Raw genomic sequence first — 26610 nt, 5'->3', positions numbered from 1 at the left:
AGGGGTGGCCAACTCCAGACCTCAAGGGCCACCAACAGGTCAGGCTTTCAGGATATCCCTGCTTCAGCACAGATGGCTTAATCAGTGGCTCAGAGCCACCTGCGCTGAAGGAAGGATATCCTGAAAACCTGGCATGTTGGTGGCCCTTGAGAACTGGAGTTAGCCCCCCCTGATCGAAATAATAATAAGGTTGGCCACATACAGTAATTTGTCAGCTGGTTGAAAAGGCCCAGCTACACGGCACATGCCACGGTGCAGCCACTGCATCTACTTTTTCAGTGCCGGATGTCCGGTGGCACCAGAGTACGAAGACCTCCAGCATTTGCAGACGTAATCGTTTCATCAGCAATCACATGACTGCCCCCACCACCCTCCTGGTTGCAGGAACTATCGGGCCGACCGCTCTGTTAGAGAAATTAGCTCGATCATACCCTAGAAAATAAGCATTTTTGCCATGACGTACTTGGTACCTCAATGTGGCTTCTGGAGTTCTAAGACCCATAACATACCAGGTACCTCATAAGGACACTAAGGGTTAATCATATCATAGTTGTGTAGGCTTGGAGTGCATTGCCTTGTCTACATTGCTGAACTGACCACTCTCTTTGTTAGACCCTTCCCTGCTTGCTTTGTGGCTATGAATGTACCTCCCTGCCCTCCTCCTTCTCCCACACTCTCCCTTATCATGGAGCTAAAAGCCCAAAGGAGAAAACTTCTGATCCGCTGTGTCCACCTCTAGCCCCAGTAAGGTACACATAATAATAATTCTAGCTCAGTGTAATCTAGCCTGTTCTATGCAAATTGCTATGGGCCAAGTGAACTGGAAAAACTACAACAGCAAGCATCTCTAAAATTAATGTACAACTAAGTTAATCTGTGCACCTTAAGCATAACCTTTCTGGGGATTTTAAGAACTGTTCTTCTGGGTTATCTGGATCTCTTCATATTCTTTTTGGCTATTGTGTTTTTTTTTCCGGCAAACCCTTAATTAGAGATGGGCAAATCTACAACACGAGTTTGTAAAATTGGCAAATTTGGGAGTTTTGCTGCTTGCAGAAAATTGTACAAAGGTCGTCCAAGAATTGGCAACTCCTTGTGCTTGAGATATTTGTCCAAACTGTTACTGCTCTCACACGTTTCCTTACCGTAGAGCAGAGGTTCTCAACTCCAGTCCTCAAGACCCCACAACATGTGTTTTAAGGATACCCCAGCTTCAGGAAAGGTGGCTCAATTAGCAGCTCAGTCTTCAACTGAGCCACTGATTGAGCCACCTGTGCTGAAGCAGGGCTATCCTGAAAATTTGACCTATTGTGTGTGTGGGGGGGGGGGGTGAAGGGGGTTGTGAACTGATGTTGAGAACCCCTTCTGTACAGAATAGCAAGAGTGCAAAGTTTGTCGAAACTAGACGAATATGGAGCATCTGAGGTCGGAGTAAGGAAATCTTCCACAAAACATTGTGGACGTTGAAAATAGGAAAGTGTTCTGCGAACTGAACTGCAAGAGATTCATACATGGGCCCTCCTAATTGTAATTCATTGCTGGGACCTTTTTTAGGCTCATATTCAAAGTCAGAAGCGTGACAAAACAAAGCCCAATGAAATTAGTTAACGATCTTGTGTGCCCCCAGCCCCAGTTCCCTCACTGCCCCCATACCTTTAGCTCATCCGCATCATAGAAATCAATGCGCACGGCGGGCACCATCCATGTTTGGAACAGTGTGGCCAGGATCTGCTTGGCAATGGTATCAGCGATGAGGTGGAAGTGAAGAGGGTTCCTCCTGGAAACAGAGAACAATAAACAGAGGTCATCTCTACATGGGGTCACACCATTCCGCACCATGACATTCATGCAGGGTATATTACTGGTCTTTTCTCATGCTGGAGGTTAGTTCTCAACAGTGGCACAGCTACCTTTAGGGGCCCCTTCTCCCAGGCGTAGGAGCACAGTTCCAACACTTATGTATCTAGTTTAGATGTTTATCTGACTGGATAGAAATTATTTCAATGTATATAAATGTGTATTTTACATGTACACTAAAATGATACTATATAGTAGATTATGCGCATTAAGGTTATATAGGTGCGGTTCAGTATTATAATCTACATTAGATCTAGAGAGATTGCTATTTATATATGTACTTTGCAGGCTTTTTTACCATCTAGGTTAATACACTGAGTTTTGCGTTGCTATTAGCATTATTCCGCCTCCCTTACATCTTGATCATTTGTGTTTATCTTGTGCTTCTATGTACAGGTGATAAATTGCCTTCAGTTGGCATCTGCTACACATGCAGCCTCATTATTTTACATTGGGTGCTCTTTAGATATATTCTATCATACATCCCACCTATAGCATATTTAGGCTAGTCACTTAGTACTATATATCATTCATCTTCCACCAACACGGGTCAAGATAATAATGCTTTTGTGCACATAGCACTGTTATTCTAAGTGGCTGAAGTTCATTGGTAACACATGCAGGTCTCCATCACTGAGTGATGCATTATACAGATACATTCTTTCACATATCCATGCTATTTTGGTTAGTCACTTATTACTTGGTATCATATTCAGTGTATGTATAGATTTGCAATTCCTCTATTGTTCTGTATGTACATATATCACATGTTTAGTCTTATTCCATGTTCTATGTATAAACCTGTATTATCAATTCTACTGTATATTTGAGCTGTAATGTGTCAATATATGTTTACCACTTAGGACTGCGCCGGATGTCAAAATCCACCGCCGCTAGGCACAGCTGTTGCGGCCGCCCACCCTCCTTCTTCTGAACCGCAGTGTCAAATGACGCCGCAGACGTCACCAACGTGATGTCGCACGGCATCACGTTACCATGGTAATGCGACGTCATGACATCATTTGACGCTGTGGTTGAGAAGCAGGGCAGGAGGTAAGGAGGCGGTGGCAACAGATAAAATGACTTCCCATCAGGTCCGATAGACCCGGGAGCGCAGCAAAAGTAAATGGGGACGGACATTTTTGCCGCCCCAAAGTTTTGCCGCCTTAGGTCTGGGCATAACGGGCCTAATGGGAAATACACTACTAACTGTGCGTTAGTTGATGACAGATGCAGTATAGATAAGACTCTGTGTAGGTTTTCGTTCAGCATTGTAATGCTATCCATCGGCTGTTGTCCATTGTCTGAGAGGGGTATTTAAACCTGAGGCTCTGTTGTCTGGGACACGGTTTCCTGAGGACGTGATTTTTGCGGAACGCGTTGAAAACGTGTTTCAGAATTCTAGGCAGCAGACGCAGGATGACTTATTGGGGGATCTGTCATAAATATAATTATGTTTACACAACATCTCTAACCACGATCTTTGGGGGCGGTCGGATTTCCCATCATTATGGGTTTCAGGGGGGGACTGAGGCTGACAGCGAGATACCCGCAAAGCTACCTTTTAGTGTCATCTGTCCCATTAGGACCATGTGAGTTGTGGCATTGTAGACTTTCAAAAACCATCTTTTACCCAGGACCGGATTGGATTTTGGACAATCCTGCACTGTATGTGTTTTTTCTTTCTTTTATTTCCACGTATGATTCTGCGCTCCCAAACATCACAATTCACATTTCTATAAGGATCGTAGGACGATTCTCTCTGGCTAAGCAGCGTGTAAATATATATATATTTTTCATATTTGTACACACACTCTTGTGTATTGGATTCAATAAGCACTCTATTGATTCACCATTAATATATTCACCTCTGTTCTTTGTGAACTGCACCACCGAGAGAAAGCGCCTACGGCCTTTCTCTGATTTCACTTATTGTAGCAGCTGGAACAGCATTCTGGCAGTTCTGTAGGGTCCACTCTGTTCCACCCCCCCAACCCACCCCCCCTGCGCGCCAGGGCCCCACTTCACAGGTAGGGCCACGGGAGGGGGGGTTAATAAACTAATATACTTGGAGCGAGCCCACAAATACTTTTTCCGCCCCTGGTTCTCAACCTTTTTTCCTGGGGACACCCCTGACTAATTTTTAAAGCACTAGTGCCCCCACTTTTTCCTTTTACGCTGTGGTTTTCCATGCAAGAGATATGCTAAATAACCAGTTTATGCTAAATAACCAGTTTATGCTAAATAACCAGTTTATGCTAAATAACCAGTTTATGCTAAATAACCAGTTTACAGCTGTGTTTCTTCAAAGTAAATTTCGATGCACTCTTTCCACTTATTATTTCTTCAAGTTTCAAGTTGCATTTCTGTGTAGCCTCCTAAGTTTCGTCTCACTATGTATGTCTTCAGCACACACCTTTCCTGTGGTGGTGACACAACAGGGTGTCACGATATCCTGTCTCAGAATAAATACTGTACCAGTGGTTCCCAACATCAGTCCTCAAAACCCCCCAAACAGGATACCCCAGCTTCATGCAAGGTGATACGCGACAGAAAGGAAATACAGTCTGTGCTATATCACTATTTATTCCGGTCAGCAAAGTGTAATATAATGATGCAGAAACCAATGTGATCTGCAGCCCAAACCCTCATCGCCAAAACAAGAGCAGGAGCCAATGTTACGGGGCAGGAAAGTTAGGCTGCGCTTATAGTGCCGGCGACAGCGACGTGAAGGCGACGTCACGCTGTGATCGCTGGAAAAATCAAATTGACTTGACTTCCAGCGATCGCGACCAAGGCGTTGCTCCGTTGCGTCGCACGTGACGGCGGCAATACATTTGTTTTGCTGCTACGTCGCGCCGCTGTCGCCGGCACTATAATCGCAGCCTTACTGTATGTTGCAGTGTCAGTGCTATGTCACAATAAGTAACTATTGTACTAATTACAGAACTTACTGTCCCAGCTATAGATGACATTAAGCAGGGTAGCTCAACTCCAGTCTTCAAGCCCAACCAACAGGTCAGGTTTTCAGGATATCCCTGCTTCAGCACAGGTGGCTCAATCAGAGGCGAAGACTGAGCCACTGATTGAGCCACTGAATTAGCCACCTGTGCTGAAGCAGAGACTGATTGAGCCACGTGTGCTGAGGCTGGGACAGATTGAGCCACCTGTTCTGAAGCCGGGATGTCCTTCAAACCTGTCCTGTTGGGGGTTTCTTGAGGACTGAAGTTGGGAATTGCTGCTGAAGACTAAAGGTGTAGCTTAATGACAGGTACACTGCTTCTAGTGTCATTTCTCCTCGTGACCTTGTTCTATCACTTGATTCCCCCCCTCCTCACGTGCCTAGGGCTGTTCTACAGTGTGTGCGCGCGTGCCCGTGCGAACGCGCGTGCACGTGACGGACACTTTCTGTGGGTATACAGTCCGTGCTGCCGGGACCGACAGGCAGGAAAAGTACTGTGTGTGTGTGTGTGTGTGTGTGTGTGTGTGTGTGTGTGTGTGTGTGTGTGTGTGTGTGTGTGTGTGTGTGTGTGTTTGTGTGTGTGTGTGTGTGTGTGTGTGTGTGTATATGTGTATGTATGTGAAATCTATTATTTATTATTAAAAAAAAACACATTTGTAAAAATAAAATATTTATTAACATTGTGCAGACACACACACATATACACACATATATACACACACATATACACACACATATACACACACATATACACACACATACATTTCAGTGGCGGTAGCGGCGCAAAATCTTTATTTTCCTACTCTTCCCCCCTGTCGGCCAGTTCCACGCTCCCGGTCCTATTATAGAAAGGCTGACTAACCTCAGCCATCTATAATTGCCGCACGCAGTATAGAACCTGCCTTAGGCACCAAGATTACATTGTAAGCTGTATGGGGCAGAGACTCATTGTGCCGCAAACTCCTGTGTACAGCTCTGTGCGCACTATCAGTGTTTACACAAAAAATATATTATGTTTAAACATTTTAAGACGTACTGTATATAGTTTACGGCAGGAGTGCACAAACTTTCCCCTCTGTCTGCACCCCCCCTGCTCACGCCCCCCCCCTGCTCGCGCCCCCCCCCTGCTCGCGCCCCCCCCCCCCCTGCTCGTGCCCCCCCCCTGCTCGCGCCCCCCTCCTTCTCGCGCCCCCCTCCTTACCATGTCTCCGGCGTCAAATGACAAGGTAAGCGAAGTTGCGGAGGCCTTGCGCAATCCCACTGCGTTTAATTTAAATGCCTTGGGGGAGAGCGCGGTGCCCCTGCAAACGCTGTGCCCCCCTGAAAAATCTCGCGCTCCCCCCAAGTTTGCGCACCCCTGGTTTAAGGCAAGCAAATGACTGCTGCTGTATCAATAACAATTTCTTTTTAACTTATTTCTAGGTGTTGAATTGAGGAACACGTGTGCTCTCCAAATATTTGAAAGGAAATGCAATTATGATCTAATTAGGTAATGTTAATTGCAAAGTCATTATTTTATCAAAAGAATGAAAAACATCAATACGGTGTAAAACGTACAATAGCACGCTCGCTCTTGGTAATCCTTACTTTATATAAAACACAAAGTACTGTATATTGTTACTAATTTAATGTAATTTCAATCGGTTAGCAAATTAGGAATGGTACTGGTGAAAGTATTATGGATCATTCCCTAATAACGTCACACAGTACAGTATTTTCTGTTGCAGGGGTGCTCAACTCCAGTCCCCCCCCCCCCTCCCCAACAGGTCAGGTTTTCAGGATATCCCAGCTTCAGCACAGGTGGCTCAATCAGAGGCTCAGTCGAAGACTGAGCCTCTGATTGAGCCACGGTCCACCTGTGCTGAAGCAGGGACTGATTAAGCCACCTGTGATGAAGCAGGGATTGATTGAGCCACCTGTGCTGAAGCAGGGACTGACTGAGCCACCTGTACTGAAGCTGTAATATCCTTAACACCTGTCCTGTTGAGGGGGGGGGCGCTTAGGACTAGAGTTGAGAACCCCTGGGAAAACCTATGATGAAATGCGATACTGAGACATGAAATAATCAAACTGCAAAAATATGCCTATAAATAGCTATATACTGTACTTATAAGAGGAAAAATCTCAGTAATTCATGGTGCTATTTTTCACAGTCTCCAGGATGCAGGACATATTTCTCATACAGAGGGGATTCAATGGAAAGCACGGGATGTTTGCCTTTAATAAATCAGCTTTTTTCCCTGCACTTATTTTGCCACAATGTTCCCCGATGTTCCACGCAGTAAGTATAAATATAAGTCTTGTAAGTAATTATATGCAAAAATAACAGCTATAATTGAGCTAATTAGCATAAACCGTGTTATCTTCAAATAAAGTGACATAATTTTAGTCTTGGCATTACTCCATCCAAACATAAGTAGGGCTTGAGATAGAGAGAGAGATGGGGGGAAAGAGAGATTTGGGGGGAGACAGAAAGATGGGGGTACAGAGAGAGGGGAGAGATAGGGGGACAGAGAGATGGAGAGAGGGGGGAGATGAGATGGGGGGAGAGATGAGATAAGAGGAGAGATGAGATAAGAGGAGAGATGAGATAAGAGGAGAGATATGGGGGAGAGAGAAAAAAAATTTGGGGAGGGAGACAGAAAGATGGGGGTACAGAGAGAGGGGAGAGATAGGGGGATAGAGATGGAGAGAGGTGAGATGGGGGGAGAGAGAGGGTGGAGAGATGAGATGAGGGGAGAGAGAGAGATGGGGGAGAGACTCTTGCTCTCTCATTCTAGTAATAGTTCCTGTGTGAATGGGAAATGAAGAAGCAGTATGTGACTATGTGGGAAAATAATATCCAGCACTCAAAGAAGCTGGAAACCTACCACAGTCTACAGAGAGACTACACCCTGGCAACCTACCTACTGAAGGTAAATGACCCAAAGCAGAGACAGACCCTGGGCCAGTACAGAATGAGCGCCCACGGCCTGGAAATGGAAACAGACAGGACTGGAAGCCCCGGGAGATGAGACTGTGCCAGCGATGTGAGCTAGGAGAGGTAGAAGATGAAACACATTTCCTGCTGCGCTGAACACAATACTCTGAAGTGAGGAGCGCCCACCCGGAGAAACTCACTGCTCTTATCCAGAACTTTAATAATATAGAAGATAACCAAAAAATAGCGATCCTCCTGGGAGAAGATGGAACCCCAGCAGAACTGGCTGCACACTATATCAGCACCTGTCACAGGCTGAGAGACGCCCACTAACCCCCACATCCCTGTGTGTAACTGTTACCCATGTACTGTGCAATCATTATACCCTACCCCCTATTATTCATGTACTGTGTAATCATTATACCCTACCCTCTGTTATTCATGTACTATGTAATCATTATACCCTACCCCTGTTATTCATGTACTGTGTAATCATTATACCCCCCCCCCTGTTATTCATGTACTGTGTAATCATTATACCCCACCCCATGTTATTCATGTACTGTGTAATCATTATACCCTACCCCTGTTATTCATGTACTGTGTAATCATTATACCCAACCTCTGTTATTCATGTACTGTGTAATCATTATACCCAACCCCTTTTATTCATGTACAGTGTAATCATTATACCCTACCCCTGTTATTCATGTACTGTGTAATCATTATACCCAACCCCTTTTATTCATGTACTGTGTAATCATTATACCCCACCCCCCTGTTATTCATGTACTGTGTAATCATTATACCCCACCCCCGTTATTCATGTACTGTGTAATCATTATACCCCACACCCTGTTATTCATGTACTGTATAAACATTATACCCTTCCCCCTGTTATTCATCTACTGTGTAATCGTCATACCCTACCCTGTTATTCATGTACTGTGTAATCATTATACCCTACTCCGTGTAATTCATCTACTGTGTAATCATTATACCTTATCCCCTGTTATTCATGTACTGTGTAACCATTATACCTTACCCCCTGTTATTCATGTACTGTGTAATCATTCTACCCCACACCCTGTTATTCATGTACTGTGTAACCATTATACCCCACCCCCTGTTATTCATGTACTGTGTAATCATTATACCTTATCCCCTGTTATTCATGCTTTGTCAATACAGAAATGTTTTTCTGTCATGCCAATAAAGTTTATTTGATTTGAATAAGATATGACTTAAACAATGTAGCATTATTTCCTGGCATTAACCTTAACGAGCTTAGTGAACATGGAAGAATGTCATCTTGTCTGTAATGAGCTAATTTGAGTGTTATTTGGAATAGCCGGCAATTTAAATAACTCCATGCTTACGTCACGTGATTTGTTTTAGTGAATGCTGCGTTATTATTAACGGGCGTTCACTTAGGTTAACATTACCTTATAGGTTAATGACGCTTTGCCAAATTGTGCCTTAGTATCTTCATCAAATATAAAAAATCTTCTGCTAAAGTGTTATACATTGGGGACATATTCCATGGGTCTAGTCAAGATTAGACCAAGCACTTTGATTGGTACATGTAAAGGGCAGAAGAAAACAAGTCACCCAAATACTGATAAACCTCATTAAATAGGTGTGTCAAGATTTGATATTAAATTGGTGTACATTGTCATCCAACTCTCTTTCGAAGTACCGCATCAGGTTGGGAGCAGAATTCACAGCCTCCCATCCTGTTAGGTACCTGGGAAGTCTGGAGATCCTAGCCAGGGCACTGATGCTGGGTTGGGAACCTCTGCCCTAGTACACTCATGGACCAAGGCACAGCTGTACGGTACTACACAGCAATAAAGAGATGGAGTCAGTATTTACCCAACCCATGGGTGGGCTGGCTGGGGGTGCAATTGCTTCCAGCGCCGTTCCTACTTCAATCAATGTGGGCTGTTATGTGCAGTAACAAAGCAGGAAGTGAATCCCTGCGCTTCTCCCATTGGGGTAACAATAAATGGGAAAATAAATATACATGGTGAAAACTAAGTCTGTAAGACAAAGGAGACTTTCGGTTGCATCCTTTGATCAAATAATGACAAGCCTGCTAACCAACGTCAAGGTAAGTCTCAGTAGCAGGTCCCTATGCTAAATGCATACATGCTTAGGGACCTGCTACTGAGACTTACCTTGACGTTGGTTTGCAGGCTTGTCATTATTTGATCAAAGGATACAACCAAAAGTCTCCTTAGTCTGTAAGACATAGTTTTCACTAGGTATATTTAGTTCCCCATTTATTGTTAGCCCAATGGGAGAAGCGCAGGGATTCACTTTCTGTTTTCTCACATATTTATGGCCAGTTTTGTCGCCAGCAGCATACTCCTTACACGGAGAAGCGTGGTGAATATATAGATTTGTTTTTACATTTTCTGTTATGTGCCGTGGCTGCTGGTCCGGCACTTGGCTCTGTGCCCAAAGCTGAATGCAGGCCGGGCCAGGCTTCCATGTGCGGTCGCTGAAGGAAGCTGACCCAGCTACAGAGCTGTGGGAGGAGGCCCAGGTAAGGTAAGGGTAGCATAAAGGACTTGGGGGGCAGTTGGCTGGCGACAGGTGGTGCTATGAAGCGGGGGATGGGCTGCTGGGCCCTGGGGGTGGCTAAGCTAAGCAGCTGGGCCTGGAGGTTGATGGGCTAAGGTAAGGAGCTACACCCTAGAGGGGATTTGCTGGGAAGGGAGGAGGTTGCCTCCAAGGACCTTTTGGGGGTGGAGAGTCCTTACTAGATGGCTGCATTTTTAAGTTTAAGGCCGTTAAGGCCCCCCCCCCCCCCAACTACACTAAGGGAGGGGTGGTACTCCGAGACCTGTAACTCTGTAGAGGAGTTTATGTGCTGAGGGGATATCTGGGTTGGCTACTGGCTTTGTGGGTGTGTCAGGGGTCAGGACCTAACCTGCTGCTGGGCCAACTCTGCTGATTGCTTCGGATCTGGTGGCTGGTCCCTGCTTTATAATGAATGATGGGTGAAAATACCGGAGGGTAATGTCAAGCAATAATATGTCCCTATGGAGTTAATAGGGCTTATAAAACATATGCTTATCCCTGTTTGTCGTGGCTTATTAACGATATGCTTATTTTTGTGGCTTATTAGATCTTTGCTTATTTGGTGGTTGGGTATATGCTTCACCTTATGGAATATAATATACATTGTAGCCCTAATGGCTGTCATGGGTATTTTCTTTTCATTGTTGTTATTAAATGCTATCATTGTGGTAATAACACAGTGTAATTATGCTGGGATATATAGACCATTATAAGTAATTGCAACATCAATGTAATCAGGTGTGGAGAGCAGTCCGGTATTTTGTTCTGTTCTTGTCTCTAGTGTTTGTCCTGCTTATAATAAACCTGCTAAGCAAACCATACATTTCTTGCCTCTCATCTGGGAGAAAAGACCATGCAGAGTGGCTGAGTTGCCACAGTATATACAGTGTATGTATGTATGTATGTATGTATGTATGTATGTATGTAAGTATGTATGTATGTATGTATGTATGTATCAGCACATCCTGTTCTAATAATAAAGTGTGTACTGTATATGTTGAATGAAGGCTTTATTATTTTATGATTAACACATGGCCAAATGTGCGGTATCTAAAACCACTGATCTATGAGCTGGGCTGTGGGGACCTCCGGAGCAAGGGCCAGTAGGTTGTGCTTGGCCCCAGGCTAGTCCCAACCCCTCTGAATGCCACATAATGCTTATCCAGCATTTTTCTGATGACTTCCCGTCCTTATCTATTGATCTGAACAAAAAGATTGCCATTAGATGCACTACAAAGAGCAGCACCTAGTGGATGCAAGTCTGATTTTCTTTTTTCTACCTAATGGATAGCTGTCACCCTTGGCATCCGCCAGACAATGAATCCATTCATTTGATATTCAAATGATATCCATTAAAATCTAATTCCATCACAATTGAATTAGCCAGAGCTGTCCATTAACAAAGTAACAACCTGCGTGCAGTAAGTTATGTTGTCGGGAGGATACGTGACATTGTTGCAGTTTGTATCTATCAGTTTGTCAAGTTCCTTAATGTAATTATGTATTTAATCAGCTATTTACATAATTGTGTTACAGGAACTGTAACAAGAGTAGCAATGTGTATATTCCGGAGGAAAGACACGCTAAGCATGTAATACGTACACTCGCCTATCGTTCCAGGCCAATGTAGTAAATTGAGTTGTATTAGAAGTTGGTGAATGTTACAGTATATTCCACTAATATTAAAGAAGCAATGCCACCTTGGAAGGGGTGGGTAGCTATGTAGGGCTGATATCTGTACCTGACAGATCCAGTAACGAGAGCAGAAGGGTGTTTCAGGGGGACTACGGGGACAGCTTGAAGTCCAGATGCTCTGAATATCTCCTGGATATTTAACGGTAGTCAGGTGAATTAGGTTTCAGGGGGTCTACAGATGTAGCAGGACTTCCTGTAAAGCCATGCACGGTCACGTGCCGAATAATAAACCCTGTGGGGGTCCCATTCAGAAGAATGGACCCAGGTCTGGCCTTGGTGTTTGCGCTGGCAGCGGGCCCCTCCAGTGGAAGTAGTTTGGGGTGGATTGTACTTATCTACCAGCCGGGGCAATCACTTGAAAAGCGGTCCTACTCCCACATCTCACCACACACACCTTGGGGTGTGGAGCGGTCCTGATAGTCGGGCGGAAGTTGGATGCCGGCACCGATAGGAAGATGCAGAGTATTGCAGGTGGTCAGGGACCTCAGAGCCGCAGCACTGACCCATTGCACAGACCCATTAACGCAGGGGTGGCAAACTCCAGTCCACAAGAGCTACCATCAGGCCAGGTTTTCTGGGTATCCCTGCTTCAGCACAGGTGGCTCAGTCAAAGATTGAGCCACCTGTGCTGAAGCAGGAATATCCAGAAAACCTGGCCTGTTGGGGGGTCTTGAGGACTGGAGTTGAGAACCCCTGGCTTTTAACAGATGCTCTACTGTTGCTGTCCAGTGCTGAAACACAGTCATCATACTTTGAATTCTAGAAGCAGTCTCACTTACCTTCAATCATCAGACCATTCTAGGGTTGACAACTAAACACACGTCAGTGAGACAGGTTGATTGTGTCTTACTTTTCCATGACTTTATTCCACTCCCTTATAAAGCTATTTTGGGATTCGTAGCTCATTTGTCCAATTTACAAAAGACTGGATCAGCCTGTCTTCCAGACCTGGCTTTTGCTGACAGCCACACACAGACTGGTTTATAGACCTCCGCCTTCTTGCTTTTCATTTAATTTCTAGTACATAATGTCTGAAAGTGAGTCACTCCTCCCCTTCTCTTTAGCATCATCCAGTCTCGATTAAAAATGTACCATCTACCATCCACGTACCACTTGCCTCTTCTAACTGAAACACACATAATTCTCTCGCTACAACAAATAATGCTGTTATGCAATTTACAATCTGCAGAGTTTTCAGCAAAGTATTGTATTACACTCATAATGGGTTAGAATCATAATTGCTCTCTTGCTGCACAGTAGAAACTGAGGATGACATGCCAGTGATGCCCACCTTTGAAATATATTTATAAAGCTCTTCGGAATTGAAAAATGCTACAGAAATCATATTATTCCAAGCAGAGTCCCAACTTACTCAGTTGGAAGTTTCAATTTACTTGAACTTTTAACTCCAAATCATCACATAAATTCTGAATGGACCTGGACTATTTGAAATAATGAATTCAGCTCCGTGAGCTTCGGAAAGTCTGCTGGATCATAATGGGAGGCCGGCGAGCACATGCTGATGTGTGTGATTCCTTCTTATTTCCCTATACAGCGGAGACGAGACTTCTATTGAAGTGTCAGCACACTTTTCATCATAAAAAAAAAGTCTAAGCTTTGTGTTCTACTCAATACTCTCAGCAGAAGCTTTTAAACAAAAGAGATGCCTCAGCAGTGTCATGATTAGGTCTTCCGAGCTTTAACATATTGTTTAAGGATCCTACGCACGCAATACAGAACATTGTAAATGTCATCGAGACTCCAAGGTCGCAGGAAGTCCCGGTTTGTGATGACTGTGTTAGGGATGTCAGGTTTCCTAATTTATCGAGTGCTACCCAGGAGATTAATCTGTTAACAAATCATTGCTGATGAACAACACAAAGGTAAGCAAAAGTGCTCCTAAAACCAACAAAGGGTTAATTAATCCCTGTGCTCTATCCATTTTATGATATTTCAGACTGTTAGGTCTAATGCAGGGGTGGCCAACTCCAGTCCTCAAGGGCCTAGTCTTCAGGATATCCCTGCTTCAGCACAGGTGGCCCAATCAGTGGCTCAGTCGAACACCGAGTCTCTGATTGAGCCACCGGTGCTGAAGCAGGGACTGATTGAGCCACCGGTGCTGAAGCAGAGATATCCTGAAAACCTGACTTGTTGGTGGCCCTTGTGGACTGGAGTTGGTTACCCTTGGTCTACAATGACGAGAGATATATTCTAGCAGGTGTGAAACACCCTTGCATGTTCTACCTCACAGAATACAACACCTTTGGGTCTATTTGGTAATGCCCACTATCTGCTAAACTGGGGAAAAAACTGTGCTATAAACATTGGGGTCTATGCAATGGGTCAAAGCAAATGCAAGTAAACATGGCCCATTATTTTAGGCTTGGATTCTGTCTCATCTGGAATCACTACATTTCTGTAACTCCCCAAACTGACATTCCTCTATTCTGGCTTCTCCCAGACACATACTGTATACGGTAGACAGATGTGAAGATATTATTTGTCACATGCGCATTTCTTTAAAAAAATCTACACAAAGTTACACAGAAATTAAAAGAACTGTTACCTGTGAAACAAGACGGACTTCACTAGGGTGACGACGTCTCGGCTGGCGTTGTATCCGGCACACACAATGGCAACATGGATAGTCTGAAAGGAGGAGACCAAATAGGTCACGACAAGCAATATAACACAGAGAGAATGAATGAAGTGCAGTTTCAATCAAGCCATACTCAAGTTGTCTGAGATCTTAGCCTATTCTGCTTCCGGTATCGACACCCGAAGTTCCTTTGGCTGCCCACAGGCTGCAATCAGTAAATCACCCTGCAGTACAAATGTGGGTGCACAATAACCAGCGCACAGATAGGTGGGTGTCTTTATTCATGCACAAAAATATAAATCCCACAACACTATCATATGTGGAGATTCATGTTTCACAGTGGGAATAAGACTAAATAAAACATTCCTGGCAAGTTTCAAATTTTCTTGTAAATGTGTGTGAATAATGTTTTAGTTTTATACCGAGAATTAATAATGTATCTACATTCTATAGAGGTGGAGTAGCTAGAATTGGCTATGCACTGGAGTAGCTGGAATTGGCTATGCACAGGAGTAGCTAGAATTGGCTACGCACTGGAGTAGCTAGAATTGGCTACGCTCTGGAGTAGCTGGAATTGTCTATGCACTGGAATAGCTGGAATTGGCTATGCACTGGAGTAGCTAGAATTGGCTAAGCACTGGAGTAGATGGAATTGGCTATGCACTGGAGTAGATGGAATTGGCTATGCACTGGATTAGCTGGAATTGGCTATGCACTGGAGTAGCTGGAATTGGCTATGCACTGGAGTAGCTGGAATTGGCTATGCACTGGAGTAGCTGGAATTGGCTATGCTCTGGAGTAGCTGGAAATGGCTATGCTCTGGAGTAGCTGGAATTGGCTATGCACTGGAGTAGCTGGAATTGGCTATGCACTGGAGTAGCTGGAATTGGCTATGCACTGGAGTAGCTGGAATTGGCTATGCACTGGAGTAGCTGGAATTGGCTATGTATTGGTTGCTGAGTTTCTGGATTTCTAAGTATATTGCAGAGGTCAAGCTCCTGTAATGTAAGAAACTTGTTAGTCGAATAATGCAGATCTTTTAGCCAGGGAGTATTACACGAACTGTGACCTGGAGTTTGTTGCTGCAGGTTAAAATGGAAAATAATTTCAGCCCTTGAGGCAGGATTGAATCAATTACAATACATGCAAGGTGATATGCGACAGAAAATAAATACAGTCTGTGCTATATCACTATTTATTCTGGTCAGCAATGCGTAATATAATGATGCAGAAATCAATGTGATCTGCAGCCCAAACCCTCATCGCCAAAACAAGAGCAGGAGCCAACGTTATGTTGCAGGAAAGTTACTGAACGTTGCACAAGACAGAAGGTCCTATCCTTTAAGTACTGTATGTCCTAAGGACTGCAACAGGATACTGTGACACAACATTGAGGAATCTTAACCACATCTGTCAACCTTATAGCAGGCTAGCCGTGTGTGACACTGAGAAAGGACAAGCGTTAAGTGCTTCCAACAGGTCTCTGAGTAAGAGGACAGAGTAACACAGAAACAGCTGTGTGTTGTGGAACATTTTAATGAGTCAACATGAGTGCAAAACTCAAGAACTGTACAACAGCATCTGTGAAAATCCGTCACAGGTCTCTGCTTTAGAAGTCCTGTCACAGGTAGCAGAGCTCTGAAAATACATCTGCACTGGTATTTCTGGTGCTGTATATTGTCCACGTTTTGCAGGTATAGGATGCATTTCCACTCAAGTGTTACTCTAATACGCATGGTGGGCACTCTGTTCCCCTAGCAAGGTGTGGCAGGTAGCTTCATGTAAAGTATACACCTTACCGATTGTCTCTTTTTTGTAGCAACGTTTGAAATACACCGTAGCACAATAGACCAAATAGTTAGGATTGTATATGTACTCGGCTCTAACTCACCCACATCCTGATCTTTTTAATTCATTTGTAAATATGATTTGGTAGTGAATGGGCGTAATGATAAAAAAATACAAATAAAGGCTGTTTCTTAAAGAAAAGTATTTAGGAAAACCACATAAACAGGAATAAAACCTTTACAAATGGGTTGAAGAGGCCATGGAATCGGAAGTACTCTTAAAATACTCCACACTATGTTTATTCGGTTCAAGAGTAACATTTGAAAGACATGGTCAAGAGTACAGTATGTAGAGCTATAGAAATGCTCCATGTTAAAGGTGAGTTTTTGGGTTGGTCTTGAAGATGGTGAAAGAGGGAGCGTGAATGATACTGAGGCGAGGAGAGTTCCAAAAGAAGGAGAAAGAAGGAAAGAGAGACCTCGGGTAGGACAGAGGAGAAGCAAGAGACAGAGAGAAGACAGCAATGAGACGGAATTGGACATTTGGTCGTCATCGTTCAGGAATTTCATCCTAATCGGCCCAGTGGGCCACTCTGGCAGGTTTAAGATTAGCTGCAGACCAAGCAATATCCTACATGTGGGTTTTTTAATAAATCAGTGCTGTACTATGAAAAAATACTTGTAGATATTTTTTAAAACAACTCTGAATTACATTTTTTATGTACTATAATGTAACAACCATTGTGTTCCTATAGTAACCATTAACAAAGTCACATCCCCTTGCTCTTCTGAAACAGGCTCTGGCACACCCCTTTTTGAGCCCTGCCCTCTCTTTAGCAGTGCACCAATTGTATCTAGTGACTGCCTGGTCACATGATCTTCCCCACAGAACATCTTTGGTCCTCTTCTGCTGCACTGACAGCCATTTAGTGACCCCCCGAGCCGAATCTTCGCTGATCGATCACAGGAGAATGGATCGATCGGCAACTTAGCTAATTACTTATCATTGTGTGAATTGTATTGATGCACATATTAAAGGGAAAAAAGAAAATGAAAAAGAAAATGGCAGCTTGGACTACTGCTTTAAAGGTGGGATACACCTTAATAATATCACATAGGCATTTTATAACTGTTCTTTTTAAACAATTTTTTAACGGATATTGAAACTTTGAATGTTGAACATTTAATATTCTTTCCTAATTGGGCTGCATTTAATGAAACGCCCCCAACGGGATTTTAAGGTACAATCCCTGATAGATGACTTAAAATAAAACCCTTTGTACAGAACTGAACAATAAAATTGGCTTCCTTAAACCAATGTAACCATGTTTATGGGAAATATCTGGCTGCTTGTATTTCTTTGAAAATGTGTATATGAATAAATGGATGCAGTTTGTGAATCAAGTCTTCCCTCATCCCACCCTACCAGTGAGCTAATAAAGGGAGGGATGGAGAGAGAGGGGGATTTGCCTGTGCAAACTCTTGCTGAATACAATGTGAAATCGAAACCCCTCTCCAGTCTCAACTCATCATCCCCTTCATTTTTACATAATTATTGTTGTTGTTGGGAGTCAAAGGTGACAACTGAGAATTATCCCCAATAATCTAAAAAAAAACAAAAAAAAATCAAAAAGCCGACATCTCTCCGTTCTGAACAAAAAAGTAAGAGCGGACGCGCAGTGCATAAAGAGCATGGCTGTAAAGTTACATTAATAAAAACATTTTTTTTTTTAAATAGTTACAGGGATTGCACCTTTTAAGCAATGACTGGGAGCCCGCATTAAATCCATGGATAGCCACAGGCGCTGGCTATTGTAGCTATAACTGATGAAATGAGATTCGCATAGGAGGCAATGCTGAAAATTCCATTGAACTAAATGATGGTCTGAGATCCCTCTGCAGGCTCAGCTGCAGCTAATCAGCCATGGAAATGCACAAAATAAGAGTTGCTTTTGCCAGGAATTGCCTCAGGGTTCAGAACCTCAGCAAGACAAAAAGCGTCTGCTTCTGGGAAGCTCACATCTCGTCTGGGAGGGATAATTGGGTACGGGAGACCGGGCTTTTTGCAGATCCCAAACACTTCTTTATCGGTCTGGGGTTGAGAGGATTAACCCTAATCAGTCAGCAAATGGGTTAATCAGCAACGTCTGTTTTCTTTTACTGACTTCTAAACAGGGCGTCCTCTGGAGCCAAAGATATTACAGGCTGTGTCCACAAGTAAGCACTAAAATAATAAGGTAGCCCAGTAGAAAGCAATGACATCACGGGCCCAATGACATCACGGGCCCAATGACATCACGGGCCCAATGACATCACGGGCCCAATGACATCACGGGCCCAATGACATCACTGCTTTCTGTTGGGGCCCCACTAGAGTGAGGATGATCTGGTGGCCAAATTGTTTCTCCAGGCAAAGAAACATGCCAATATCCCGGGAGCTATGGGGGAGATAGAAGGGTTATCGAAATGAAAGATAAGTCTGTTCCTCTCTGGGAGACACTTTCCATGCAGAATATAAAAACAAATGGAAAATGTGTCGTTTGAAAGAACAAAGTCATGTTTGCTTTGACACTGCATCATTTTTCCTTAGGGTTATGCCCCTGGTAAGAAACTTGTTACTCGGAAAAGGATTGTTAGCCAGAAAGATTTATACCAAGAGAGATCTGACGGTAAAAAAGGGAATGCATGTTTTCTTCTTTTTCAGAAAAGGAGGGGGAAAGATTGATGCACACAGGTGTAGGATTTGATGAATCCCATGTCTATATGAGCATATAATAGAGCAGGGGTGCGCAAACCTTTGTGTTTGCGCCCCCCCCCCCATCCCCCCGTCTGCTCTGCCCCCCCATCCCCCCGTCTGCTCTCCCCCCTGCTTGCGCCGCCCTCCTTACCAGCTCTCTGGCATTGGCGGCATCATATGACATCACAGCGTCATGTGATGCCGTGGTTGCATGGCAACACGTTGACGCCACGTTTCCATGGTGGCACAGCGCCTGAGAGCAGGTAAGGTGCAGTTACAGAGGCCTCACGCCTCCCCCGGCATTTAATTTAAATGTTGTGGGAAAGAGCTCAGGGTCTCTGTAAACGCCGCACCCCCCGCCCACCCCTCCCAGAAAATCTTGCGCCCCCAAGTTTGCACACCCATGTAATAGATCCTCACTAGTTTCCCCAAATCACAAACCTGCACACAGGTCAATACGGAATCAAGGGTCCTTGCCCTAGATTTACTAAAGTTTGTTTAATAAGCTGTGTAAGGCTAAGGCCCCGCTGCCTCAGACCACGCGCCCGCACTGCAGACAGGCGGCGCGTGGAGAGGCACTTGGGGCTTTTTCCGGTCCAAAGGGACCATTTTTGCGAGCGGGGAGGGGGGGAGGCCAAAACGGGTGGGGGGGTGCGGACATGACGTGGGGGGCGCGGCCATGACGTGAGGGGGCGGGACCGCCTGTCAGCCGTTCAGCTCCTCAACTCCTCAGCCCCTCAACCACTGTCGCTGAGCCCCTCAACTCCTCACACACAGACACGCACTCACACAGACAGGCACACACACAGACTACCACTCACGCACTCACAGATACACACGGGGGGGTGGGTGAATCGGAGCCCGGGGATCGGAGTAGGGGGGGAATCGGAAGGGGGACCCCCGCCCCCAAGAGGAGAGAGTCTGTGGGAGGGAGCAGGGGGGACTTCCTTGGTGCTGCAGTTTATTTAAAATCGCTGCTTTCCCCCCACACTCTCCTCCCCGCTCCCCGAAGGCTCCCCTCCTCATTGGCTCACAGCCACACCACGTGACGCGTCGCCGCTTGGGATTACAATTCTCTTGAATCCCCTGGCGGCTGACGCGTCACAGCGTGTAGTGAGCTGTGCCGTGAGGGGGGACTGGGACCGGCTCGGGAGGATTCCCCTGCTGGTGGGGGTCCCAGCCCTAATACAGCAGGCATGAGCTTAAAGGGGGTTCATGTTGAAATGGATAAGAACTAAAGGGTGACACACTGGGCTCATTTGCATGTCATTACCCAGAATCCCTGCCTGCAGTGGAAGCTTGTTTGCTAAGCGATAATGGGGATAGACGGGGTTGCCGACCTGTTTGAGACATTGATTTAATAAGCGATAATATTCTGCTTTATGAAACAAGAATAATACAGGATATGTTTTCCACTTTAATACAGTATTCATGAAGAATTACATATGTATCATAACCGTGCATTAATGAACTCATTCACCCATGGGTTTTAGGCGGTAACCACAATTGTAACTATAGCACTTTTCTAAGATACATGGCTACCATAAGGTAATATAATACAAATCATCACATTATCCTAGGGAAGAAAAGTTTTCCAACCTCTTTGATACCTAATGGACTTTCAATGCATAGCAAAAACAACCCCTCTTTCTCTTCCCCATAACCCCCCCCCGCCCCCGCCACCACATATAACAAAAAGGTTAGTAAGGCATTGCTTGTCAAACAAGGTTCTCCCTTGCCTACCCTTCTCCCTTGTATCTACCCCCATTGCCTCCATCCCAACACACCTAGCTACCCCTCATCTTTATGAATATCTCATAGCTCTATTAGCTAAAGCTAGCTAGGCTATTGAACAAACATTAAAAACTATAGTTAAATATACATCAAGTGGTCATTAACCCATTGTGCGCTAGTGAGGCTACCTAGGCCCTAATCAGCCGAGCCTGAGTAGCCTCATTATCATTCTAGAGGTAATGTAAAAAGAAGACCATTACCCCACCCCTGTTTAGGTTTGGTCTTAAGGGGCAATAACCCCCTGGAGCTACTTCAAAATCTGTAATCAAATGGCCTGACTCAGAAACTTTAAAAAAAAAGAATCCATTCATGTATAAAAAGAATCCTTTCTTTGCCACATGATGGCTCAGAGAAAACAAGAAATGGGCTAAAAATACATTACAAAGTCTCAAATGAGGCCTAATTCAGGGCCAGATTCAGGGCCAGATGGCCTACAGCATTCCAGAACCATCCATATCCTTTGATATCATATCCCAATGTTGAAGGCCAAGGTCTTCTGTTGATTGAAGAGTGATCCTCTGTCCATAATGGATAAATCTTTACATTTTTCTCTTCTTTTTTTCTTAAAAATGGATAAGAGAGAGAAACCCAGGGAGGGCACTCTCCCACCTGCTGGGTGATTTCTAAATAATATTAAAAACAAATTGAATCAATATCCAAGTTAAAATAATGGGTGTTTAAAAAGATAATTAAACGCAAATTGGATCCAATGAGTGAAAGCACTCTCTGGTAGGTGTTCTGGATCAAGCAAGTACTATTGAATATGAGTGCAATAGTCGTCGACTCTACACTCTATTCTGGTAATAGTGAGGTATAATATCCACTGCTCTTTGAAACGGGACAAAGAAGTGCTTAAACAGCGGTGCGCAAACTGGGGGGCGCAAGATTTTTTTGGGGGGTGCGGGCAGTTATAGAGGTCCCACGCTCTCCCCCCCCCAGGCATTTAAATTAAATGCCAAGGGGACCGCGCGAGGCCTCTGAAACCTCTACTTACCGAGGTTCAGCCGGCTACAGGACGCGTTACCATGGCATCAAATGACGCAGCGGCGTCATGTGATGTCACGGTTGCCACGGTAATGTGACGTCAAATGACGCCGCGGGTCACGTGACGTCACATGATGACGCCGCGCGAGGTAAGGAGTGGGTGCGCACCAAGGAGGCAAGCAGGCACAGGGGGGGGGGGGAGGGCGCAGCAAAAAAAAGTTTGCGCACCCCTGAGCTAAGGCAGCAAGAGCGCATTAGGAAAGACTACAAGCGATATAGGGGTCCGTACCCTAAGAGGTGCTCTGGTTGATGAACAGCTGGTGAAATACAAGCTCAGTAGTACCAGACTACAAATAAATATGTACAACTTCTAACGAGGTGATGTGCCCGCCAGCGGCATAAGTACTGTGGTAGATAAGTTCAAATCACTCCTAATCTCCTATAGGCCATCGGGTCTCTACCACAGGAGCTACAGTTGTGCACGGGCAGTTTACAAGCAACAGTGTTGCAAGTGAGGCTCCTAGCGTAGGCGTGGGAACCTCACAAATGCCTTGGGAAAGCGTCATTACGCGAGACGCGCGCGTCGGCTTCTCACGTGCACGCGCAGGGTGCATACAAGTCACGCGTCCCATGCTAGTGACTATATCATTTTTCCCCCTTATCTCCGTGCAGCGGAGAAAACACAAAGGACACAGAATCACACAGGCAGCGTAGGAACCTGCTGAAAGAATCTAACCTTGACATAATTGCAGCTTCACATGTTTTGGCCAAAAGATTGAACTAAAAATGACACAATATTTATAAGAGAAAAAACATATAGAAATGTATTTAATAGTTTGTCACACTGGATGCGTATTGGGGTCTCTTTGTTAACTGCTGTATATTTGAGGTCACTTTCCCGGCAGCGCTCCTGCTGGCACAATTAAATGTATAAATATATAGTACTGTGGGTCTGGGTTTTGAGCTCGCTCAGATTGTGTTTGTCTATATCTGAGTAATGTTTGACCTCGGTAAGGTCTTGGAGAGAAAGGACGCCGTATCTGCCCTGTGGTGAGTACTGTTGGCTTCCCCTTTGGGTCTGTTAGTGTGGTAAGACCAGCATGTCTGGCGGCTCCTGGCAGCGGGGGGAGACCTTAGATGGGCACTATGGAGATTTATATCTGGTTAGGGGCATACTTCTGGGATGGGGGGTGAGGGGGGAAGAGTTTCTGTTTCCATTTGGTTTAGAAAAATTGTTGTTTGTCAATAAACCGCTGAAAGTTTTTCCTCCAATCTTGGCTACATTGTGTTCTTTAGAGAGGGGGGGGTTACATTTCGGGGTGGTAATGGGGGTGGGGGATTGCTCACCGGCTCCAAGGTCATGCAGCAAAAGGCAGACCAGGCTTCTACATCAAGCATGCCAGCTTCCAAATCTGACCTTCATGTACCTGCCCGAGTGATTAGGAGCATTTATTTAACAAGTGAAAGACTATTTATGTGTGGTATGCGATGCAAACACAGATCTATTCCAGGGGGGGCCAACTCCAGTCCTCATAGACCACCAACAGGTCGGGTTGCCAGGATATCCCTGCTTCAGCACAGGTGGCTCAATCAGTGGCTCACTTGACCGCCACTGATTGAGCCACCTGCACTGAAAAAGTGACTGATTAAAGCCGGGGGGTGGGGGGGGCAAACTTTTTTCCCTGCGTCCCCCTGCCGGCGGTCACCTCACCCCCGTGCCCCCCCCTCATCCCCACTTACCCCGGCTCTGGCGTCATGAGGTCACGTTGCCATAGCAATGTGACATCACATGACCTCGCGTCCGACGCGTGTGGAGCCAAGGTAAGTAAAGGTTTACAGAGGCCCTGCAGCTCCCCCGGCACTTAATTTAAGTGCCTTCGGGAAGCGCGCGGGGCCTCTATAAACCGCGCGCCCCCCGCAGGCAGTCTTGCGCCCCCCCTGGGGGTCGCACCCCCCAGTTTGCGCACCGCTGGATTAAGCCACCTGTGCTGAAGCACAGATATCCTTAAAACCTGACCTGTTGGTGGCCTTTGAGGACTGGAATGGGCCACTCCTGATTTATTCATCAGCGTGAGAGACCTGCTTACATGGAGAAAGTATAAAAGGATGTCCTGTATACTTTAAAATTAATGAACGGGTCATCTCTCTGAAGAAGAGCGAGTTAACCAGTACGATGCAAAAAGCCAGCAAGATAAACATCTTGTATCAGTACATTACCATAGCACCCTACCCCAAGTCACACATACCCCCTGCAGGTTGTGGTATAGCATCATGGGGGTCCGTTAAACGGTATCTCTTTACAGATGTTTGTACACACAGAATGTAACCTGGTTTGCCAAAAAGAACCGCTTGGCCTGCCCAGCCTACCCATTAATGTACATCTGAAGTAGAGGCTTGTGAGGCCTCCCAAAGCTGGTGTGCAATCACACCTACAATAAACTTGCATGCTGCATTGATAAAATGTAACACAGGCTGCAACAACCTGAGCGGTGGAATGAAAACGCAGAGCTGGTGCTGATACTGTAACTCATCTTTAGTTTGGGGAAAGCCATTCTTTATCAATATAATTGTGGAGGAGTAGGCGGCGCGCAGCTGCTGCTGTGGCCCACTTGAGACAATTTTGTTCAAACTATTTTAATTGAGGTATAATCCCGTAATGGTTCTAAGCCATTATTACCCTAGAATTGCATTCTCTTGGTGAAGTAGATGCGTTTTCAGCTTCCCATGAAGCAAACACGAGAGAAATAGCAAATCAGGCCATTTGCATAATGATTATTGCAGAAAATAAAGGCCACTGCTGAAGGTGCTGTGAATGGGATGGCACTGTGACTGGGTATAATAGCTCTCGGTGCAGCCACGTGTGAGATGAAAGCAGGGGCAGGAAGTATTAACCCCGTAACTGCAGGAAAAGCTTGCAATGCAACAGAGGTACTGTAATTAAGCTCCTTTCTATCAAGTGGGCCTGCAGCATGTAGCAAAAACAAATAATACCCCTTCGATGGTATGTGTAAGATCCTTCTAGAATTAAACATGTGTTTAACAGCACTGTAAATTTCGGCCCAACATGTCAAACTCCTAAAATGCACATTAGCATAAATCACAACTAAGTAACGCGCGCCGCTTGTGTCCGACGTCTGCGTTCTTTCCTCACTGTGACCCGGGCTGAGTCATACAGCTCTTTGTGTTACAGACCTGTCACCTCTCACTGACTTCCAGTGAGTTTTACTACATATGGCATAAGGAGCACTGATTTTTTTAGCATTGTCAGCCTCCTAATCCTCAGTGGAACCTCACTGCCAAAAAGCTGCACTTTTACCATCAAATGCGTTTATTTATTTTTTGCCCAAAACATATAAATCTCACTGATTTCAGTCCATGGAGGGTGTTAATAAATAAATACTTTTATTCCTGGGGAGTGCCTTGTGTTTTACTTCCAAGCAAGGCTGTATTCCCCTCCCCCTCTTTTAAATGCGGGTGGGGGGGATTCATACTTTAACTCCAAGGGGCAGGACCGTCATTGTGGTTGTGTGGAGGGTGGGAGAGAAGAGGGGAATGCCAGCGGCTGAGGGGGGGGCCTGCTGAACGAATTTAGATGTTGGGCCAGACAGACAGTAGGTCTCGACTTGTGGGATCAGCCAAGATCTTGAGCCCCTTCCTCTGCCGGGAGAAAGATGCAAAAGAAGCTGGTTGCCCCCCTCGTTAGGCTGCCCATTTGCCCTCCCAGCGCTGACCAAGCTGTCCGTACGTCCCCAACAATAAATCCTTTGGAGCCGAACTGTGGATCGCCAAACTACAGGGAGCCCTGGATCCTGAGATATTTCATTTATCCCATAATTCCCTGATCACTCCTGTGCAGGAGAAACAATATGGCCACCATGGTCAGCCTCCCTATCACAGCCAAGAGAAAGCGGTGACATCATTGTGAGGTGATATTGCAGGTTCTGACTGGGTGCCATCTATGGTTATCATTGCCAGTACTGGCAACAATAGAAAAATGTATTATCCCATCAAATCGGGGGTTCCTGGAGCAGTGACTGCTGCATTTCAGCTCCTGGTTTCTACAAGGTAAAATAAAAATACTTGATTTGGAGGGGCAGGGGGGAGGGGAGGGTATTGTTGCTTTAATATAAATTCTCTTTGTGTTCTTCTAGGCCAGGGGTGGACAACTCCTGTCCTCAAAGGTCACCATTAGGTCAGATTTTAAGGTTATCGAAGCTACAGCACAGGTGACTCAATCAGTCAAAGAGCCACTGATTGAGCCACCTGTGCTGAAGCAGGGACTAATTGAGCCACCTGTGATGAAGCTTGGATATCCTTAAAACCTGGCCTCTGGGTGGCCCTTGAGGACTGGAGTTGGCTGCTCCTGTTCTAGGGTCTTTACCAGGGATTCTGGGAGTGTCAATTAGAGTTAATATGACGGTGAAGGGGTTAACCAGGCTTATAATAAAGGTCAATCCCACTTGGTTAACCCTGTCTTGTGTGTTAGGGTCTTTGAGTGTCAGCTCTGGGACCCAGATGTCTAAAATGTATTACTGCAACTGTATAGTGATGTTGTGACATTAAAGAATGATGTGATTTTTGCCTTTGCTGGGATGCTGGGATCGGGAGACTTCTAGGCTGTAAGTTTCAGGGTGGGTTTGGCGGAGAAAGTCTTTGCAGAATGTGTCTATGTAGCGGGGTTCCGGG

The 26610-nt window shown here is 45.2% G+C and overlaps 1 protein-coding gene across 3 annotated transcripts in view; it reads right to left on the bottom strand.

Annotated features, from left to right (window-relative positions):
* LARGE1 (LARGE xylosyl- and glucuronyltransferase 1) overlaps positions 1 to 26610 on the bottom strand; it is a 354609-nt gene that overhangs the window by 140672 nt on the left and 187327 nt on the right. For all 3 annotated transcript variants that reach the window (XM_075602524.1, XM_075602522.1, XM_075602523.1), the window contains 2 exons: positions 14590 to 14672; positions 1654 to 1777 (listed from right to left, as the gene is read on the bottom strand). In XM_075602524.1, coding sequence (XP_075458639.1) covers positions 1654 to 1777; positions 14590 to 14672 — 207 coding nt within the window. The remainder of the gene's footprint in view (positions 1 to 1653; positions 1778 to 14589; positions 14673 to 26610) is intronic.

The sequence above is a fragment of the Ascaphus truei genome, chromosome 5 (genome assembly GCF_040206685.1).
Source record: "Ascaphus truei isolate aAscTru1 chromosome 5, aAscTru1.hap1, whole genome shotgun sequence".
In the NCBI taxonomy this organism is placed as follows: Eukaryota; Metazoa; Chordata; class Amphibia; order Anura; family Ascaphidae; genus Ascaphus; species Ascaphus truei.
Note: the sequence above shows the minus strand (reverse complement) of the source record. Positions and strands in the feature narration are given on the sequence as shown.